The sequence below is a fragment of the Oncorhynchus keta genome, chromosome 19, assembly GCF_023373465.1.
Source record: "Oncorhynchus keta strain PuntledgeMale-10-30-2019 chromosome 19, Oket_V2, whole genome shotgun sequence".
In the NCBI taxonomy this organism is placed as follows: Eukaryota; Metazoa; Chordata; class Actinopteri; order Salmoniformes; family Salmonidae; genus Oncorhynchus; species Oncorhynchus keta.
In genome coordinates, this window is record NC_068439.1 from 27230856 (window position 1) to 27251106 (window position 20251).

General features: G+C 41.6%; 1 protein-coding gene across 3 annotated transcripts; it reads right to left on the reverse strand.

Annotated features, from left to right (window-relative positions):
• Positions 1 to 1237: 1237 nt before the first annotated feature.
• asns (asparagine synthetase) lies at positions 1238 to 19976 on the reverse strand. Of its 3 annotated transcripts, none has more exons than XM_035792964.2 (12): positions 19506 to 19976; positions 17402 to 17657; positions 10635 to 10875; positions 10135 to 10320; positions 9681 to 9782; positions 9318 to 9445; positions 8376 to 8502; positions 7741 to 7847; positions 7398 to 7498; positions 7096 to 7177; positions 6133 to 6288; positions 1238 to 4662 (listed from the first exon to the last, which is right to left on the reverse strand). In XM_035792964.2, exons 2-12 carry the CDS (start codon positions 17648 to 17650, stop codon positions 4453 to 4455), a joined length of 1689 nt encoding a protein of 562 aa, XP_035648857.1. In that variant the 5' UTR covers positions 17651 to 17657; positions 19506 to 19976; the 3' UTR covers positions 1238 to 4452. The 3 variants fall into 3 exon arrangements, with proteins under 3 accessions (XP_035648857.1, XP_035648856.2, XP_035648858.1); XM_035792963.2 differs by lacking the exon at positions 19506 to 19976 and adding an exon at positions 17776 to 19461; XM_035792965.2 differs by lacking the exon at positions 19506 to 19976 and adding an exon at positions 16106 to 16358 and having other exon boundaries at positions 17402 to 17542.
• Positions 19977 to 20251: the final 275 nt, after the last annotated feature.

Below are 20251 nucleotides of genomic sequence, written 5' to 3' on the forward strand. Positions count from 1 at the left end.
GGAAACCCCATAGAAGCCTTAAGACACGGACCAGTGAGCACTGCAGCAATATACGGACAGGTGAGACAAAACATCCTGTTGCTGCTCATTTTGTACAAGCTGGACTTCCTATTGGTTCTCTGAGATACATTGGAATAGAAATGGTCAAGATGTCATGCAGGGGAGGGGACATTGAGAGGAAACTTCTTCAAATGGAATCTTTCTGGATCCACAGGCTCAACACACTGTCTCCTCTTGGCCTTAACGAGGAGTTTGACTTGAAACCGTTTTTATAGTTTCAATATGTCCAAATTGTTTTAAAAACAATCCTTGTTGAATATTGTATGTGTATGTATATTACTGTAAATATTGATCACATTCCCTGTGTATGATCATATATTTTGATACATTGAGTGTTAAAATTATGAAACTGTCATACATTATTTACCTCCTGTTTCAGGATGTGATGTCACTGAGTACTGCCCCTATATATAGGACATTCCACCCCCACCTGGGATATGGATGCTTGATGAAGACCTAAGGGTCGAAACGTTGTAAATAAATATCACCAGTGTGCAAAGCTGTCAAGGCAAAGGGTGGCTACTTTGAAGAATCTCAGATAAAATATATTTTGATTTGTTTAACACTTTTTTGGTTACTAAACAATTCCATATATGTTATTTCATTGTTTTGATGTCTCCACTATTATTTTACAATGTAGAAAATAGTAAAAAATAAAGAAAAACACTGGAATGAGTAGGTGTGTCCAAACTTTTGACTGGTACTGTCATACATTTTTTACTTTCTGTTTCAGGAAGTGATGTCACTGAGTAATGTCCCTATATATAGGACCTTCCACCCCCACCTGGGATATGGATGCTTGATGAAGACTTAGGGGTCGAAAAGTAAATAAATATCACCTGGGAGCATGAGCAGCAGTGTGCAGTGTTTGCCATATTAGGATACCCATAGTACTTAGAATGCATTCCCAATATATTGCGTTATACTTAAGTTGTATGATAATAATAATAATAATATATGCCATTTAGCTGACGCTTTTATCCAAAGCGACTTACAGTCATGTGTGCATACATTCTACGTATGGGTGGTCCCGGGAATCGAACCCACTACCCTGGCGTTACAAGCGCCATGCTCTACCAACTGAGCCACAGAAGGACCACAAGTGCGGATATTGTAATGCAAACTCATGAATATCATGACCACACACACACAACAACAAAAAAACACATCAGATAGATATTGTCAAGGGTATGGGGCACTTTTTATATCAGTAGTGGTTAGGATGAAATACAGTAGACAGACACATAGCATTATGTACATCACTTTAGACATCTAATGCTGTAGTTTCATACATTTCCATCAGTCTAGACTAGATGGATCGTAGTTGAGAAAACAAAGTGCAATTAAATGCACCATGGTTAGCATCCAACTTCCAGTGTGTCTTTTGGTTTCACTATTTTCCTTAAGTAATGTAACCCATTATACGAGTCTGTCTCAAGTATGTTTTGTCTTCAATTGAATCATGTTGTTCCCAGCTTGACATTCAATCTGTAACACATTCGATTGTTATCTCAACGACACACTCACGCAAGAACCCTCACATAAATCTAAAAACACACATCCACGCACACACACTTTATTATGGTTTATAGACCACTATTACACCATGTCATGGTCTTTGCTCTGATTTGGGGGGTGAAAACATGTTATGATTATGGCCCAATAGTCAAGCTTTTATAGTTGCTTCAATAAAATACTACTTTTTTAATGGTGAGTGAGTGTTGAGCATTATCCTTTTCAATAAGAAATGTTCAAAGAAAGAACCTTGGGGATTGATCAAAGCATTACAAAGTTTCATCATAATTCTGTTCTGATATTTAAAATGTTTAAAAGACATGAGTTGAATTGGGGTACTTCTCTTTATCAGGTTGGGTAAAGAACAGGAGAATGTCTATACCATCTATACCAGGGGAGGCTCCTCAGAGGCGGATGGGGAGAACCATCCTCAGTGAATTTTCTAATATATTTTTTTAAGTAAAACTTTTTAAAGTAATTATTTTTTAGATGAAACAATACTATAATAAATATAAGCACTAACCAAATAATTGATTAAAACACTATTTTGCAAAGAAGGTCTACAGTAGACTCAGCAGCACTCTGTAGGGCAGCACCAAGGTGTAGCAGGAGGACAGCTAGCTTCAGTCCTCCTCTGGGTACATCGACTTCAAAACAAAACCTAGGAGGCTCATGGTTCTCAACCCCTTCCATAGAATTACACAGTAATTATAACAACCTCTGGAGGATGTCCTCCTCCCTATCAGAGCTCTTGCAGCAATGGGGATCCATAATCAATACAAATACAAAATGACATGTTGTCCACCCAATCAAAGAATCAGATAATTAATCTAGTACTGAAAGCATAAGCTATAAACTAGCTCGCACTGCAGTGCATGTGGTACATAGTTGACTCAAAGAGAGAGAGAAAGACAATAGTTGAACAGTTTTGAACAAATTAATTTCTTCAATTTGCAGGAGAAGCAAGAGAGAAGTGTATATAGAGTGTGTCGTTTTTTAGCTAGTAAATGCAGCTAGCGAGTTTAGCATACTGAAATACTCCGCCCAAACAGCAGGATGCTGCTATGTTAGCGAGCTGGCTATGACCAACACAACACTGGAACTCTTCCAAGTCAAGGTAAGCTTGTGGTTTTATTAAATTATTGCCCCCGGCTTGGAAAGTTTTTTTTTTGCCTGATCACATACAGCTGATGTGTTGTGCATTGAAGTCCACAAGCGACAGGAAGAGGTAAGAGGAGCGCGCAGATGCGAGAAGAAATACAACGTGGCTGTGTGTTTACGCGTGATCAGTGGTGTATTAATTCCGCGGATTCTGTTGAAACGTGTTTCTTAAACAGTAAGCAAACGGAACAAAACGGGGAGACACAGAGTTGTGTCATTGTTAGACATCGCAAGTGTCACTGATAGTGACAGTCCATATGAGAGACCCAGGCCGTGCAGGGTGTTACCCTCCAGTCTAGGCGGGGGCGCTGTTTCAACTGTTGGACCAATGATTACGTCCTATATCAGCTAGATGCAGGACAGAGTGTACAAGGCGGTATTGACTGTCACCTCAAATATGTCTCTGTGTGCAGCTACGTTATAAATGTTAATTCATAAGCTAGGTTGTAGCAACCTCATGATGGGTATAGGGAAAATATGAGAAGCACGTATTAGCCTGAACCTATCGCTGTTACATTGAACTGGCTGAATGGAATATGAATGACAGTCATCCAACATGCTGAAATAGAACGGCACTGACCGCAACTGATCCATACCTAAAAGCTATCCTGTCTATTGTCTCCTGTGACATAATCAAGACATCTTCTTGCACGGAACTGAACCTATTACAGCCTACTCCCTGTCTGGGTAAGAGGCAAAAGGACAATTGCAGTACCGGTTATACGCATCTAACTTAATGTAAATAACAGAAAAAAACACTCATTAGGAACAGTTAAATATCATGTTAAGGTTTAGCCAATGTCTGAAGCTGTTAAAATATGTATGTAATTAAGATAGTACATATTATTATATGTAATCACCATATGGTACAAAAATCGATGAAAGCATTACAGTAGTGCTACTGAATTCAAGATAGATGGCCTACAGCATCATTCCAGTCTTCCAACATTATCAACTATTCCTAGTGAAACAGCAGTTTCCCAAATCAGTACCGACACTGTAACTGTAATTAACACTGGTTAAGTACTAGAGCTTGATGATTCCTCCATAGAGCTGCCATAATTATCGCATAATTGTGTAACCGACAATTATGGTCAATAACGTGAACTAAAAAAATAGTCTTAATAAATTCATTTTAGGAAAAGGAGGATTCAACTTTATATTCAAGTAGAAATAATTTACCCAATAGCAGTTTTACATGAAATGGGTAGTTGGTAATCATTTTATGAGCGGAACGGCACGGTTGGGAGAAGTTTCATCTCCAAAAGTTCCAAGAGGTCAAATCCATTCGTTTTTGAAACAGGAATGTCACCAATGCTGTGTTCTATTCATTAGGTTTATCGTAGCTAATTAGATATGACTTATCTAAAGATGCATTATGAAGCGTTACAAGGTCAAACCATTTTTAAACAAAAATTACAATAACCGTGACCATTTGCATGAAAAGTAAGCCTAATCGTTACCCAAAATTCCATAAAAATCACAACTTTAGCATCAGACTGTTTCCAGATAGATATGTGGTGAAGGGGGGGTGTAGTAATAGTGTGAAGATGAGGTGTAGTAATAATGGCACAAGTGACTGATTGACAGCTGACAGTCTACGTTCCAATATCTATACTAGCATAGCACTTAGAATGCATGCATGCTCAATAGACTGCTTCACTCTAAGTGCTACGCAAGTGAGGACACTGGAAAAGAGCCACTGTTGTTTCTGTATCACTGGTCCTTGTCAGGCTTGTAGATGGAGAGGGTTCTGGCTGAGGGGTCTGTCGCATTGATCCAGCGGGGCATCCAGTAGTGACTGAGCCACTCAGCTTGGCCCGGGTAAAGCTTCTCAAACACCTGGCGGTAGAAGTACGCCTCTTTAGTTCTGGGAGGGAGGAACGGGAACGTCTTAGGAGACTTCTCCAGCTGGAAGTCGTTCACCTTGGAGGAGTGAAAGAAGGAGTCAGAATGTGTGGGTGTGTATATGTCGTGTGCCAGCGTGCCTGTGTGTGTGTGAACATGCGAGCCTGCTGTGTGTGTATGACTGCGTGTATGTGTACCTTGCTTTTTTCCATTTTTACTAACGACATGCCACTGACTGAGTAAAGCCAGAGTTTATATATATGCGGATAACTCAAAACTATACACGTCAGCTACTACAGCGACTGAAATGACTGCAACACTTAAAGTGCTGCAGTTAGTTTCAGAGTGAGTAGCAAGGAATAAGTTAGCCCGAAATATTTCTAAAACTAAAAGCATTGTATTTGGAACAAAACACTCACTAAACCCTAAACCTCAAATAAATCTTGTAATAAATAATGTGGAAATTGAGATGACTAAACTGCTTGGAGTAACACTAGAATGTAAACTGTCATGGTCAAAACATATTGATACAGTAGTAGCTAAGATGGGGAAAAGTCTGTCCATAATAAAGTGATGCTCTGCCTTCTTAACGACACTATCAACAAGACAGGTCCTAAAGGCACCTAGTTTTGTTGCACCTGGACTACTGTTCAGTCGTGTGGTCAGGTGCCACAAAAAAGGAGTGTTAGGAAAATTGCAATTGGCTCAGAACAAGAGGAGCACAGCTGGCCCTTGGATGTACACAAAGATAATATTAATAATATATATTATTTTTATTTTACCTTTATTTTACTAGGCAAGTCAGTTAAGAACAAATTCTTATTTTCAATGACGGCCTAGGAACAGTGGGTTAACTGCCTGTTCAGGGGCAGAACAACAGATTTGTACCGTGTCAGCTCAGGGATTCGAACTTGCAACCTTTCGGTTACTAGTCCAAAGCTCTAACCACTAGGCTACCCTGCCGCCCACAATTGTATGAATGTCAATCTCTCCTGGCTGAAAGTGGAGGAGAGATTGACTTCATTACTACTTTTATTTATGAATGCACCATGTTGAATGCACCGAGCTGTCTGTCTAAACTACTGGCACACAGCTCGGACACCCATGCATACCCCACAAAACATGCCACAGTCCCAATGTCCAGAACAGACAATGGGAGATACACAGTACTACATAGAGCCATGACACAATGGAACTATATGCCACATCAAGAATTGACGCAAGCAGTAAAATTAGATTTTTTTTTTAAATAAAAAAGATTTTTTTTTAAACGTATGGAACAGCGGGACTGTGAAGCAACAAACATTGTCAGACACGTGCACACACACACACACGACAACACTATACATACACATGGATTTAGTAATGTAGTAATGTTGTGGTGGAGTAAAGGCCTGAGGGAACAAACAGTGTGTTGTGAAATCTGTGAATGTATTGTAATGTTTGAAAATTGTATAAACTGCCTTAATTTGGCTGGACCCCAGGAAGAGTAGCTGCTGCTTTTGCAGTAGCTAATGGGGATCCATAATAATACAAATACAAAAATACCTCAGACTCCATCTGGTCCTGCAGGCTGTTGTACCAGGACTTCTTGACAGACATTATTCCGTCACTGAAGGCCTCTTTACGCCGCCATAGGATCTCGTCTGGGATCAGGTTCAGACCTTTAAATGAGTCTCTGAGGAGGTGCTTCTCCACTCCATCCTGGTTACACAACACATCCCTCAGTCAAACTGAACTGTGTTTGGAATTATAGCACTGGAACCCTTTACATGTTTAGAGACAGATTTTTATTGCAAGGACTCTTGATTTGGATACACAACACTTACAATCACTCAATAGACATCTTTTCCACTTTTGCAATAATACTGATGGGTTCTGACTTCTAAACATGAAAATATGAAATATCCTTATTCATGACACTGAGGGAGAGAAAGGGCATTGAAGACCGTTTATGTTATTGTTAGACATCAGGTATCCTATGGAAAGGACTTGCTACACCAGAAGTTAATGGTAATCTGTAGGAGGAATGTATACGGTGGGGTCAATTAAGGATGGATATGAGCTAGGGCCTTGGAATGTTACTGAGTAAGGGAAAGGCAATCACATGGATGTGGTCATTGATCAGGGTGGAGAGCTGTGGATTAGTGAGGAATGGGGGCCGAGGTCAGGTCACATTAAGGGAGAAGGAACAGTTTATTACCCACATCACTACGCTTCCTGCCTAGCAATAAAGATGTAAAGTTTAGAGGGAAGGAGGAGACTTCACCTAACGTGGGGTAGATATACTTGGGCTGGTGGGAACATGTCTTTGTCTGTGCGTCTGTCTGACCCATTGGGTGAATAAACTTGGTTTGAGCTTTTCATAGTTGCCCGTCAGTTTTTACTCTTATTTAGAACCTAACAGTACATTACTTCCGATTTCATACCCCATTATCTCATCAGAGACAAATGTAGGGGATAGGGAGATTGGGATAGTGAGCATATGGTGATAAGGCTGAGAAAACTGACCTTAGGTTGCCTCATCTCCTCAGGCAGGGAGAGGTAGTATGCTGTGAACCTGTGGTCCAGGAAAGGCACTCTTAGCTCTAGACTGTAGAGAGAAGAGGAAAGTCAGAATCCTAGATCTTCTGTATTAAACCTATAGCTTCTGAAAAGAAAGAAAGAAAGAAAGAAAGAAAGAAAGAAAGAAAGAAAGAAAGAAAGAAAGAAAGAAAGAAAGGAAAGAAAGAAGAGCAGATAGCGGTCTGACAAGTTTGAGGAATGGATGTAAAAATGAATGAATGTATTGAAAAATAGGTTGATGCCCCTACCCATGTGCAGAGGTGGTGCGGTCTGCTCTGAGCACGTCAAACAGGTACAGCTCCTTCAACAGACGAACACTGTCCTCTGCTGCTGCCTTGGGAGTGGGAGCCTGGAACAGGAAACACAACAACTCAGCTCATATTCCCAGACATAACAACTGGTTCCAGGGTTGGGTTCAATTCCAATTTCAATTAAGTCAAACCAGGAATTTCCCATTGATTTCTAATAAATATTTTCAATTCCTGCACTTCCTGAATTGACTACTGCAGTCAACACAACACTGTCTGGTACATGAAATTTGGTGAGGGGGAGAGAACGACACATCTCTGATGTGGAACAGACTTACAGTACCTTGTGGAAGTAGATGTATCCTTGTGTCAGCTCGTCAGAGCCTTCCCCAGAGAAGATCACCACGCTGTCAGTCTTCTCACGGATGTACTTTGACACTAGGTACATGCCTGCAGAATGAGAAAGGATTATTGGAAACAGAATTGAGTTGAAGTACTCCCTTGGCTATAACTTAAGCCTTGCCAAATATACTGTACATTTCTTATAAAAAAAGGTTATCGCGCCATCAAGAGACAAATAAAACCATCTGTATTTAGCAGGAAAAAAGTAAATGAAAGTAAACTGATCATCACATGAACTTTGGTCTTTACTTCAAGTTTGCACTTTTGGGACTGTTCAATTGTACCAGACAAACTGAACCAAGTATTTCATCAACATATTAGGCCAAGGTCTGACTGATTGCTTCTCTCTATTGACAGGCTTTTACAGGCCACACTCACTAATCTCCCAGGATTCCACTGGGATTCAATCCAGCCAATCAGGAGGAAAGGGAATGCAGCCTGTCCAGACTCCCTTTGTCCAGGTCATTGGGCACATTGACAAGGTACAAAGAAGCTGTCTAGTGTCTCGGTATTTCACAAATGTGTCATTCTCATAGCCTATTAATTCATCTTCAATGGGACAGTGTGCTCTCTCACCGACAGAGGCGCGTATGGTGGTGATGTCATAGGTCTCCAGGTGAAAGATGACCTCCTCCACAGCTTTGAGACCCTCCTCAGGGGTGAAGTTCACCTCGTGGTGCTCACTGCCGATGTAGGACGCCACCTGGAACAACACAAGGCATTCACCAAGACATTCATTCATGTTCTATCTATTTATTGCCTTCAGTTTATTGAGAACACATACTCTTTTACAATTACAGGGAGCAATGAGTTCACAGGCTTCTTCACAAAGGAGTCTTTGCTCCTTTGTAATGACCTGGGAGCTGTAATGTATTGGGTAAAAGGTGATACAAAAATAAAGTTAGATTATTACTGATTATGAAGTTTTTTTGTTACGAAACTGATTAACTAGCCTGCTAATATTGTTGGGCTCGCTAAATCTACAAGTCTTAGGCCTGGTTAACTGGTCTGTAACTTGATGTAAGATGTGCAACTATGTGAGAAATCAGCGTATGAGGTCAGTGCTGTATGTACATGCGCTCAGAAGACAGCAAACTTACAGGGATCCAGGGCCAGTTCAGTCCTGAGTCCTATGGGTCAGCTAGCCCAAGCAGATTATTATTTGTTGTTGAAAAGGGTGACCAAAATATATATTTACAAAAATAAACTTCAAAAGACCGCTCCAAAACTGAAAAGGTTAACTAAAACAAAAAAATAAAGACTTGCAGGCCGAGGGGCTCTATGGCCACCTCTCTCTGAATCGTTCACGCTCAACCTGATTGCCTGTACTTATGGGCTTCATCAAGGCTTGACAGAGCACCTGGACCCGGTTGCTGCTGCCCCCCTGGGGATGGAGTGTAGAAGTGGTAGTGTCTAATCATGCTCCTAAAACCTACCCAACCAGTTCCATAACAATATCATCACCATTATATTATAAGGCAGAGTCTCTCTATGGAGGCTGGAGAGAGCCTCACTCACCTTGCGAGCAGCCAGAATGTCTGGGCTGTCTTCAGCCCCGATAGCGAAGGTCTGGATGGGGTACTTCAACTTCTCCTCTTTGGCCAGTTTAACCAGCGTAGCTGCCACCAGACTAGAGTCCAAACCACCTGATAGAAATATATAATAACAGTCATACACCTCATTTACTAGATTATCACACGTTTAATTTGACCTATGGTGTAAAGATAATAAGAATGTATTATCATTGATGTATTTGCACAGACAAGTATTACTGAAAACAACAAGTAAAAGACCTCAAGCATTGCTAACTCAAGGCACAAGCTTTCATGTGTGACACTACACAAAGAGGCAAACATACTCTGTAATAATCATTATTTGTACCTGAGAGAAGACAGCCGATCCTCCTGTGGGCCATGAGGCGTTTCCGGACAGCGTTCTCAAACAAAGACCGGATGTTGCTCTTCACTGTCTCTGGGACAAAACCTAGAGGACAGCAAGACATCTTACTGTCATCACACAGGGACCAGTCAACTGAATGGTTGAAGACCAGCAAATCAACTCTAGCATACTACACATCCAACTCCCATTGTCGGTGACTACAATGATTTCAGTTGGACAACAGGCTTCATTCATGGCAATACCCTTAATACCAAAAACCTGCATCCTAAAAGAACAATCAGTGACCCATTCCTCTCTTCATCTTATGTGTCAAACAACATCTGTCATCTTTCACTGATAGCTAGCGACAGGTAGTGGCACAGTTAAATAATCTGTAACCTTGGCCGCTGTCAATCATGATGCTGACATTATGGAAATACTATGGATGGGTGTGTACCTGAGGGGAGCCTCTCTACTGTGTCATAGGCAGCATGGTTGGGCTCCTGGGTGCAGCAGTGGAAGCGATCCATCTGAATAGACCCTACCTTCCCTGTGGGCTTCAGGTCAAACACCTCAAAGTGTCCTGGGAGGAATGGAGTGATCTTAGGAGGTGAGGACATTGAGTGGGTGATATCAGTCAGACCTGGGAACAAACAGAAAAAAACATGTGTTTAAGAACAAACATGGAAACACTTTACATTAAGTTGTTATCAGACCTGTGTATTAACACTGTTGTTACACACTAGAAACAACATCTTAGCATTTTGTTACAATTGTACTTGACCGAGTGAATTTCCATTGAATAGCAATAGAGTTGAGTAGTTAATTTTTTTCCTACACTCTGTGACAAAGTTCATCCTATCCTATCCTGAATAGGTATTGTTCTTTAATCCACTTGTGTAGCAACCAAAACAGCTCAACCCCAATGGAGATATCAAGTAAGTAGTCCCCTCTAACCTTTTGCCTCAGAGCACACAGCCAGGAAGCCGTCGTCAGTCAGTAGTTTGAACAAAGGCCGCACGCCATACGTATCCCTCCCCAGGAAAACCTTCCTATTGGCTGTGTCCAGGAGGACGAAGGCGAACACTCCATCCAATAGGGACGCCATCTTCTGAATGCCGAAGCGCTCATACAGGTGAAGCAGGATCTCACCATCTACTTTGGTCTGGTAGTCAGTAAACTCAAACCGCTCCTTCAGCTAAAGAAGGAGGAAGATGGAGAAAGGTATTAGGATTATTATGAGACATAAGACATTACAAGTGGTCATACATGCTCATGACATACACTCACCAACATATTTATTTGGACAGTGAAGCAAAAACTTTTAATTTGGCTCTATCAGAGGTGGAAAAAGTACCCAATCATCTTATTCGAGTAAAAGTAAAGATACTTTAATATAAAATGACTCAAGTAAAAGTCACCCAGTAAAATATTACTTGAGTAAAAGTTTAAACTATTTAGTCTTAAGCATCAATAGTAAATGTAATTGCTAAAATATACATAACTTAAGAATCAAGAGTAAAAGTATAAATAATTTCTAATTACTTATATTAAGCAACCAGACGGCACAATTTTCTGTTTTTTTTTTATTTACGGACAGCCAGAGGAACACTCAGACATAATTTACAAACGAAGCATTTGTGTTTAGTGAGTCTGCCAGATCAGAGGCAGTAGGGATGACCAGGGTTGTCCTCTTGATAAGTGAGTGAATTGGACCATTTTCCTGTCCTGCTAAGCATTCACAATGTAAATTCTTTAGAAATGTATCAAAATAAAAAAACTACTTTGTAAGTACTTTAATTTATTTACGTAAGTACTTTACACCACTGGGCTCTATACTCCAGCATATGAGGTGACAGTACAGAATGTCCCCTTTTATTTGAGGGTATTTTCATACTTACAGTGCCTTAGGAATGTATTCAGACCCCTTGATTTTTTCCACATTTTGTTATGTTGGTTACAGCCTTATTCTAAAATGGATCAAATTTTTAAAATCCTCAGCAATCTACACACAATACCCCATAATGACAAAGCGACCCTTTGCTATGACTCAAAATTGAACTCAGATGCATCCTGTTTCCATTGATCATCCTTGAGATGTTTCAACAACTTGATTGGAGTCCACCTGTGATAAATTCAATTGATTGGACATGATTTGAAAAAGGCACACACCTGTCTATATAAAGGTCCCACAGTTGACAGTGCATGTCAGAGCAAAAACTAAGCCATGAGGTTCAGGAAATTGTTAGTGGAGCTCTGAGACAGGATTGTGTATTGAGGCACAGATCTGGGGAAGGGTAGCAAACAATTCAACACAACAACAAGTCTGGAACCACCAAGACTCTTTCTAGAGCTGGCCACCTGGCCGAACAGAGCAATTGGGGGAGAAGAGCCTTCCCTGGTCAGGGAGGTGACCAAGAACCCGATGGTCACTCTGACAGAGTTTCAGAGTTCCTCTGTGGAGATCGGATAACCTACCAGAAAGACAACCTACCAGAAAGACAACCATCTCTACAGCACTCCACCAATCAGGCCTTTACGGTAGAGTGGACAGACAGAAGCCACTCCTCAATAAAAGGCACATGACAGCCTGCTTGGAGTTTACCAAAAGGCACCTAAAGACTCTCAGACCATGAGAAACAAGATTCTCTGGTCTGATGAAACCAAGATAGAACTCCTTGGCCTGAATGCCAAGTGTCACATCTGGAGGAAATCTGGCACCATGTTGCATTTTTCAGCAGCAGGGAATGGGAGACTAGTCAGGATCGAGGCAAAGATGAACGGAGCAAAGTACAGGAAGATCCTTGATGAAAACCTGCCCCAGAGTGCTCTGGAACTCAAACTGGGGTGAAGGTTCACCTTCCAACAGGACAACGACCCTAAGCACACACCCAAGACAATGCAGGAGTGGCTTCAGGACAAGTCTCTGAATGACCTTGAGTGACCCATCCATAGCCCGGACTTGTGGATGCTACAATGATTACAGATAATCATAAATGAATCGTGAATAATGATGAGTGAGAAAGTTACAGATGCACAAGGATCATGCCCTCAAAACATGCTACCCTCTCACCATTACAAATAACAGGGGAGTTTAGCATTTTTAGGGGGTATGATATTTATGCCTCTGATACTTTCTCACTCATTATCTAAACAGTAAATCAGATATGTATGAAAATACCCTAAAATAAAATGTACATTCTGTACTGTCACCTCATATAAAACATTTGATCTCAAATCCATAATGCTAGAGTATGAAGCCAAATTAAACGTTTTAGCTTCACTGTCCAAATACATGCTTATAACTGAATCACAATGGATTGTAAGTAATGTATGCACAATCACATCCAACAATTGTGCATACTACATGTAGTATCTGGGATCTACATCTGTTTATATTAGTTACTGTGCTGTTACTGAGCAGTAATGCATTATGGCAGTGTTACGTTACTCCACCTAATAGGAAATGCACATGCGCACTGGGGTGCCGGGAACTCTCGAGCACGAGGGGTTTTGACTAAACGAAAACTAACTGTACTCCCGTCTCCTCCCTGGTCATTTCTCCACAACACAAATATTAGTGGCAACGAGGTGATTAAACTACATAAACGGACATTGCTTGAAGGGGAGAATTTTGCGTGAATAATGAAACTCAAAATAATTATGTAATTCGTCAGTTATTTTTTATTTTCTTTCGCCAGTAGAGAAGGCTAAGCACTGCTAGTACAGTATTCAGGAGCTGCCAAGTAGCAAGACTATTGGAGTCCAGAATAGCGACACTGCCCTCTGGTGGTTAAAAACGGCCTCATTGAACCCATTGAAATTAGGCGATCTCAGTGGAGAAATATTGTCAAGAAAAAAAAAGGAAGAAGGAACGTAAACACAAATGAGTGCAGTGAATGAAGTAATTGCAGAAACTTCTGAAGTGAAGAATTAGATGAAAATTAAGGAATACAAAGGAATAAGGAAACTGAACAATTAACGGTGAAAATGGCAACCATTGGTCGAGTACCAGAGTTTGATTCCTATTTGGAGCGTTTTGAGCGTTGGCTGGCTGCAAATGAAATCAAAGATGGAAAGAAAGCAGATGTATTTCTCAGTGTTTTGGGTCCAACTGAGTATGGATTGCTGAAAGGTCTCATTGAACCAATGAAAGCAGTGGAGTTGAACTATGCAGAACTGACTGAAACTCTTTCAAGGTATTTCAAGCCTAAGCCAATTCTCATTGCAGAACGTTTCAGATTTTACCAACGTCACCAGAGTCAAGGGGAAACCGTGGCTGACTACATCCTTGTTTTGAAAAGGCTGGCAAGTACATGCGAGTTTGCACGATTTCTTGAAGATGCTCTCCGAGACAAGTTTGTATGTGGTCTCACAGGTGAAGCATATCACAGAAGGACCTGACCTTTAAGAAAGCCTGTGATATAGCACTTTGACTCGAGCTTTCCCACAGGGATACTGAGCTATCGGGACATGCAGAACGTCAGAAAGGTGTTCACAAGGTCAGTGATGCACGTGGTGAAAAAAGCTCACAAAAGTCACACTTTTTTCAGTCCCGTCGTCTAGGTTACACAAGAACAAAGCAGCCCACATCTCAAAGGTTTAAGCCAAGTTGCTACAGATGTGGGGGAGATAATCATCAGCACAGTGAATGTCGATTCCAAAATGAAAAGTGCCACAATTGTGGAAAGGTTGGACATTTACAGAGAGTGTGTAAAGCCTCGAAACGCACGGCAAGAGCACACAAAGTGTCAGACGCAGCACAAGAAGAGGAAGGTACAACTGAAACAGTAGTGGAACTGTTCACAGTGTACACAGCTCAACAACTAAAAGATGGAATCTATCTCAACATGGAGTTAGCGGGAAAACCAGTAAGAATGCAGCTGGACACCGGAGCGTCTGTATCTCTGGTTCCAGAGAGACTCTACAAAAAAAAAGTGCCCTCTTCAGCCCGCGTCCATCCGCCTTTCTTCATACACTGGTGACACTATTCCTGTGTTAGGGCAGATCCAGGTACCAGTCCGGTATGAGGGGAAGGAGTGGACGCTACCGCTTGTCATTGTTAAAGGAGAAAAATCAGCCTTGCTAGGCAGAAACTGGCTACAAAAGATCAAGTTGAACTGGGGAGAAATCTTCAGTCTGAGAAATGACAAACCAGTGAGTCAGGCTACACTCACTAACATGCTGGAGAAGCACAAATAACTTTTCAAAGATGGCTACGGTGAAATACAAGACTTCACAGCAAAAGTCAGAGTGCAAGAAGGAACCAAGCCTATCATTCACAAACCACGTCCAGTTCCCTATGCTCTTAAGGAAGCAGTAGAGAAGGAACTGGACCGCCTACAGAAGAATAACATAATCACGAAAGTAGCGAGAAGCAACTGGGCCGCTCCGATTGTTGTAGTCCCAAAGAAAGACAAGACCGTCAGAATGTGCGGTGACTTCAAGGTCACAGTAAATCACTGCATACTACCAGAGGAATATCCACTACCAAACGCTGAAGATCTGTTTGCCACTCTAGCTGGTGGGAAGGTTCAGTAAGCTGGACCTGGCATTCGCCTATCAGCAACTGAAGCTGGATCCGGAGTCAGAACAGTATCTGACCATCAATACACACAAGGGGCTATTCAGATTCAATCGCTTGGCCTATGGAATCTCGACAGCTCCAGCGATATTCCAACAAATGGATCAGATCTTGGACGGTATAGACCATGTTGTGTGCTTCATGGACGACATCCTCGTGTCAGCACCAACCATTGGAGAGCACCTGGTAGTGCTGGACAAAGTGATGTCAAGACTGGAGAAATACAGAGTGAGAATGAAACGCAGCAAGTGTGAGTTCCTCCAGGACTCAGTTCAGTATCTCGGATACAAGATTGATGCACAAGGTCTGCACCCAACCAACAGCAAGGTGGAAGCAATCGTAAACGCACCAGCACCCACAAATATCTCAGAGCTGAGGTCATTTTTGGGGCTCCTGAACTATTACGGAAAGTTTGTGGCAAACTTGTCCACATTGTTGCATCCGCTTCACCAACTTCTGCAGGCCGATACAAAGTGGAATTGGTCCCCACAATGCGAAGAAGCATTCAAGACTTGCAAACAGCGTCTGCTAAAGAGAAAGTGGCTTGCCCACTACAACACAGAGATGAAGCTGAGACTCGCGTGTGATGCATCTCCATACGGAGTAGGAGCCGTCATCTCACATGTTCTACCCTCAGGTGAAGAACACCCTATTGCATTTGCATCACGGACTCTGTCACCAAGGGAGGAAAATTATGCTCAAATTGAGAAGAAAGCTCATGAGACACTCAAAGAATGTCAGAGAATTAAAAGAGGAAGAGAGGGTGATGGTACGTGATTTCAGACACCCTAAGCGCCTGTGGAACTCAGGTGTGATCTTGCAACGCAGAGGACCTTTGACTTACCAAGTCCAAATTGGTCATCGCCAGGTCAACGTTCATGTGGATCATCTGCCTACGGTCCAACGCCCCAGCAGAGACATGCCGAGAGAACAAGAACAATAACGACCCCCAGGACTATTCTCCTGACTGTGGACGTACAGGAGAGACAGAGCCTGACCTTCCACCCGAACCTGGCCCACCACAGGAAGCCCAGGAGGAGCGGATATATCCTATTCGACATCGAAGGGCACCTCAAAAGCTTGACCTGTGAGTTGAGCTGGTTAAGGAGGTAACAGACAGTAAAACAAACACTTTAATATGTCCTAGATAAAAGGAAAGAAAAAGGACATTACCTGGGTTAGTTATTAGGACACAAACTCCATCTTCGGGGCAGAATAATCCCCTGGATTTGTGCTGGGCTCTGAAAAGTCTGCTTCAACCCAGTAGTTGAAAAATGTTTAAGAATGCATTGTTCAGATATTGCATTAGTAGTTACCTAACATATTTACCTTGTTCTCTGGGAGTTAAACACTATGGGTGAGGAGTGTAGTATCTGGGATCTACATCTGTTTATATAAGTTACTGTGCTGTTACTGAGCAGTAATGCATTACGGCAGTGTTACGTTACTTCACCTAATAGGAAATGCACATGCGCACTGGGGTGCCGGGAACTGTAGAGCACAAGGGGTTTTGATTAAACGAAAACTAACTGTACTCCCGTCTCCTGCCTGGTCATTTCTCCACAACACAAATATTACACTACAAAAGATGAGATAATAATTTAATGCCATTTTTTTTTTAAAGACAGATAATACCATTATCAATATGATCTTTGAAGATATTACGACTTTCTTCCCTCCCTGTTTTCACAAACTCACATTAACAAAAGTTTACTTAACTTCTTTGGCCACGTAAGTCTATTTGTCATAGAAATAGTACCTTTTAAGAAAGGAGGAGTTAACTGGACTAAAGCCATACTATATCCCTGCTTCGTGACCTGCAAGTAGAAACTCAATACGTTCCACACCAAAACTTGGCCAGATACTAGGGTTCCTTGAGGCCTGGTACCATCTCCATTCCTACAGTAGCCTGGGGCCCAGAAGTTTGGATTTCAGGCAATATCTTACTATATGTCTATGGGCCGTAACTACGGTGTGATTTGTAGATCTCCTACCATAGCCTGGGATTTGTGGCATAAAACAGTAACACAATCTGGATTCCAGGCTATACCTTATGTCTATGGGCCATAACTACTGTGGTGTTTGCAAATCTATTGAGCCTGGGATATGTGAAACAATGTGGAGTCCAGGCTAGACCTACCGTATGGTGGTTGTAGATTTCTCCGTTGTAGACAAGCCAGAGGTAGGGGAACTTCTTGATGCGGATGGGCTGCATGCCATACAGCTGGTCTACAATAGCCAGGCGATGGAAGCCGAAACAACAGTTAGTGAAGCCGTTGATGTTCTCAAAGCGAAAGGCGTCAGGGCCCCGGTGGGCAATCTTCATAGCGCTGGTGCACTGAACCGACAGGCACTCATCACTGCCAAACAAGGCCCATATACCACACATCCTGGGGCTGGAGAGAGCGGGGCGGGGGAGATAGAAAGAGGGAGAGGGTGTAATAAATACATGCCACAAAGGGCAGAGAAGATGGTCCAGAGACTAGTGCCCCTTTCGTATCTGTTCTTTACAACCTTTCAACCAGTGGAGGATCCTCAGGAGGAAGGGCAGGACCATCCTCAGTGAATTTCATAAAAATAGTAAAACATGTAAAAAGTTATCCTTTTTAGATAAAACAATACTAAATATAATCACGCCACCAATTAATGATCAAAACACACTATTTTGCAAAGGTCTACAGTAGCCTCAACAGCACTCTGTATGGTAGCACCATGAGGTAGCCGGAGGACAGCTAGCTTCTGTCCTCCTCTGGGTACATTGACTTTTTAAAAAATCTAGGAGGCTCTTGGTTCTAACCCCTTACAATAGACTTACACAGTAATTATGACAACCTCCGGAGGATGTCCTCCTACCTATCAGGGCTCTTGCAGCACCAACTGACATGTTGTCCCCCCAATCAAAGGATCAGAGAATTAATCTAGTACTGAAAGCATAAGATATAGCTAGCTAGCATTGCATGTGGTGAGTAGTTGACTCAAAGAGAGAGAAAGACAATGAAAATTAAGGAGAAGCAAGAGAGAAATGTATAGAGAGATTGTCATTTTTTCCCCCACTTTCAGTTTTACTTACTTAGCTAGCAAATGCAGCTAGCTAGTTTAGCCTACTGAAACACTCCGCCCAAACAGCAGGATGCTATGTTAGCTAGCTGGCTATGACCAACACAACACTGGAACTCTTCCAAGTCAAGGTAAGCTTGTGGTTTTACTAATGTATTGCCACAGGGGCCCGACACTGTAAAGTTACGTTTTTTTTTGCCTGATCACATACAGCTGATGCGTTGTGCATTGAAGTCCACAAGCGACGGGAGGATGTAAGAGGAGCGCACAGAAGGAATAAAACGCAAGAAGAAATACGTGGCTGTGTGTTTACGCATGATCAGCGGTGTATTCATTCCGTGGATTCTGTTGAAAAAAAAGTATCTTAAATGGAAGCAAACGGAACAAAACGGGGATTAACATACTTGAATTTGTCCAATAGAAACTCTCGTTTGCATCAGTCTCTCGGCCTGTGTGCACCTACATTATAAACGTTCATTAATAAGCTAGGTTGTAGCAACCTCGTGATGGGTATAAGGAAAATGTGAGTATCACGTAGTAGTAGCTATACCCATCGCTGTTACAACTGGGTAAATGGAATATGAATGAGTCGTCCAATATGCTGAAATAGAAATGGACATAGTGCACCTTTGCTAATCTGATAGGAAACTATAACACACCACACTATCATACCATACTTTTGGGTGGGGGCCACAAAATCTGAACTCATCATCACGAGGGTGCGCAGTGACTCGCAGGTCTGAGTACCCACATCCATAACCACACATGCAGCGAACTTGCGAGCAAAACATTTTAGCGGCCCTTTTGACAGGGGAGAGAAAATGTTTTCGTTAATTTCCTGCAATTCTACACATTTTGCCATGGTCGGAAAGAAACGTTTGCAGTTAATGACGTCTATAAACTATTGACGTCAACGTATTAAACTGTGTATTCGAAGTAGTATTTATTACTGTTAAGACATCAAAACCGGTTTCACAAAGCGAGCCCCCATCACATTTATTAATAAACAAAATACTGTGTCGCTCTCTGCTCCACACATGGTCATGTAAACGTATGTGCCATGTGGCTTTGTCAAGCCGCACGAACTACCCGGTCATAGAAAAGACAAGTTAAGATTCACACCGTGATAAATACACATTCGATTGAAATGTCTAAAATGCATTAACATAGTTTAGTGAGAAACATACCTTTGTCGTTGACACAAAGGGGTGAATTAATAGTATTCTCCTCAGCGCCTGAAATGATGCAACGACAGAACTTCTGTACACGGTAGTGATGACTATGTCCTTAACTGAACTGGGAGGGGCGTGACTTGCAACTTGATGTTCGGTTGCATCACTTTATGGTTATATTTGAGATTCACATTTGACATACATACATTCTGGTTAGTTTGCGAGCCAAAGGGTAACATGTTACAATAAACATATACTACATGACCAAAAGTATATGGACACCTGCTCGTCGAACATCTCATTCATTAATCATTGCATTAATATGGAGTCAATCTTATTCTAGCAAAGACAGTTTCAATTTATACTGAATAAAAATATAAATGTAACAATTTCTAAGAATTCACTGATTTACAGTTCATATGTAAATCAGTCAAGTGAAATAAATAAATTAGGCCCTAACCTATGGATTTCACATGATTGGGCAGGAGTGCAGCCATGGGTGGAGTTTAGATGGCAAACAGCCCCCCCCAACAAATGTGCACAACATTTTAGATAGAAACTTCATTAGTGTGTGGAACATTTCTGGGATTAAAATAACATGTACAACTTTTTTTTTTTTTTAAATCAGGTCATGAAACATGGGACCTACACTTCACATTTTTGTTCAGTGTAGATAGGTTTTGGAAGTGACCATGTACAATTTAACAAACACTGAAATATTTCTCACCCTTCATAGCCAATTTTAGATTGACATGCTACAT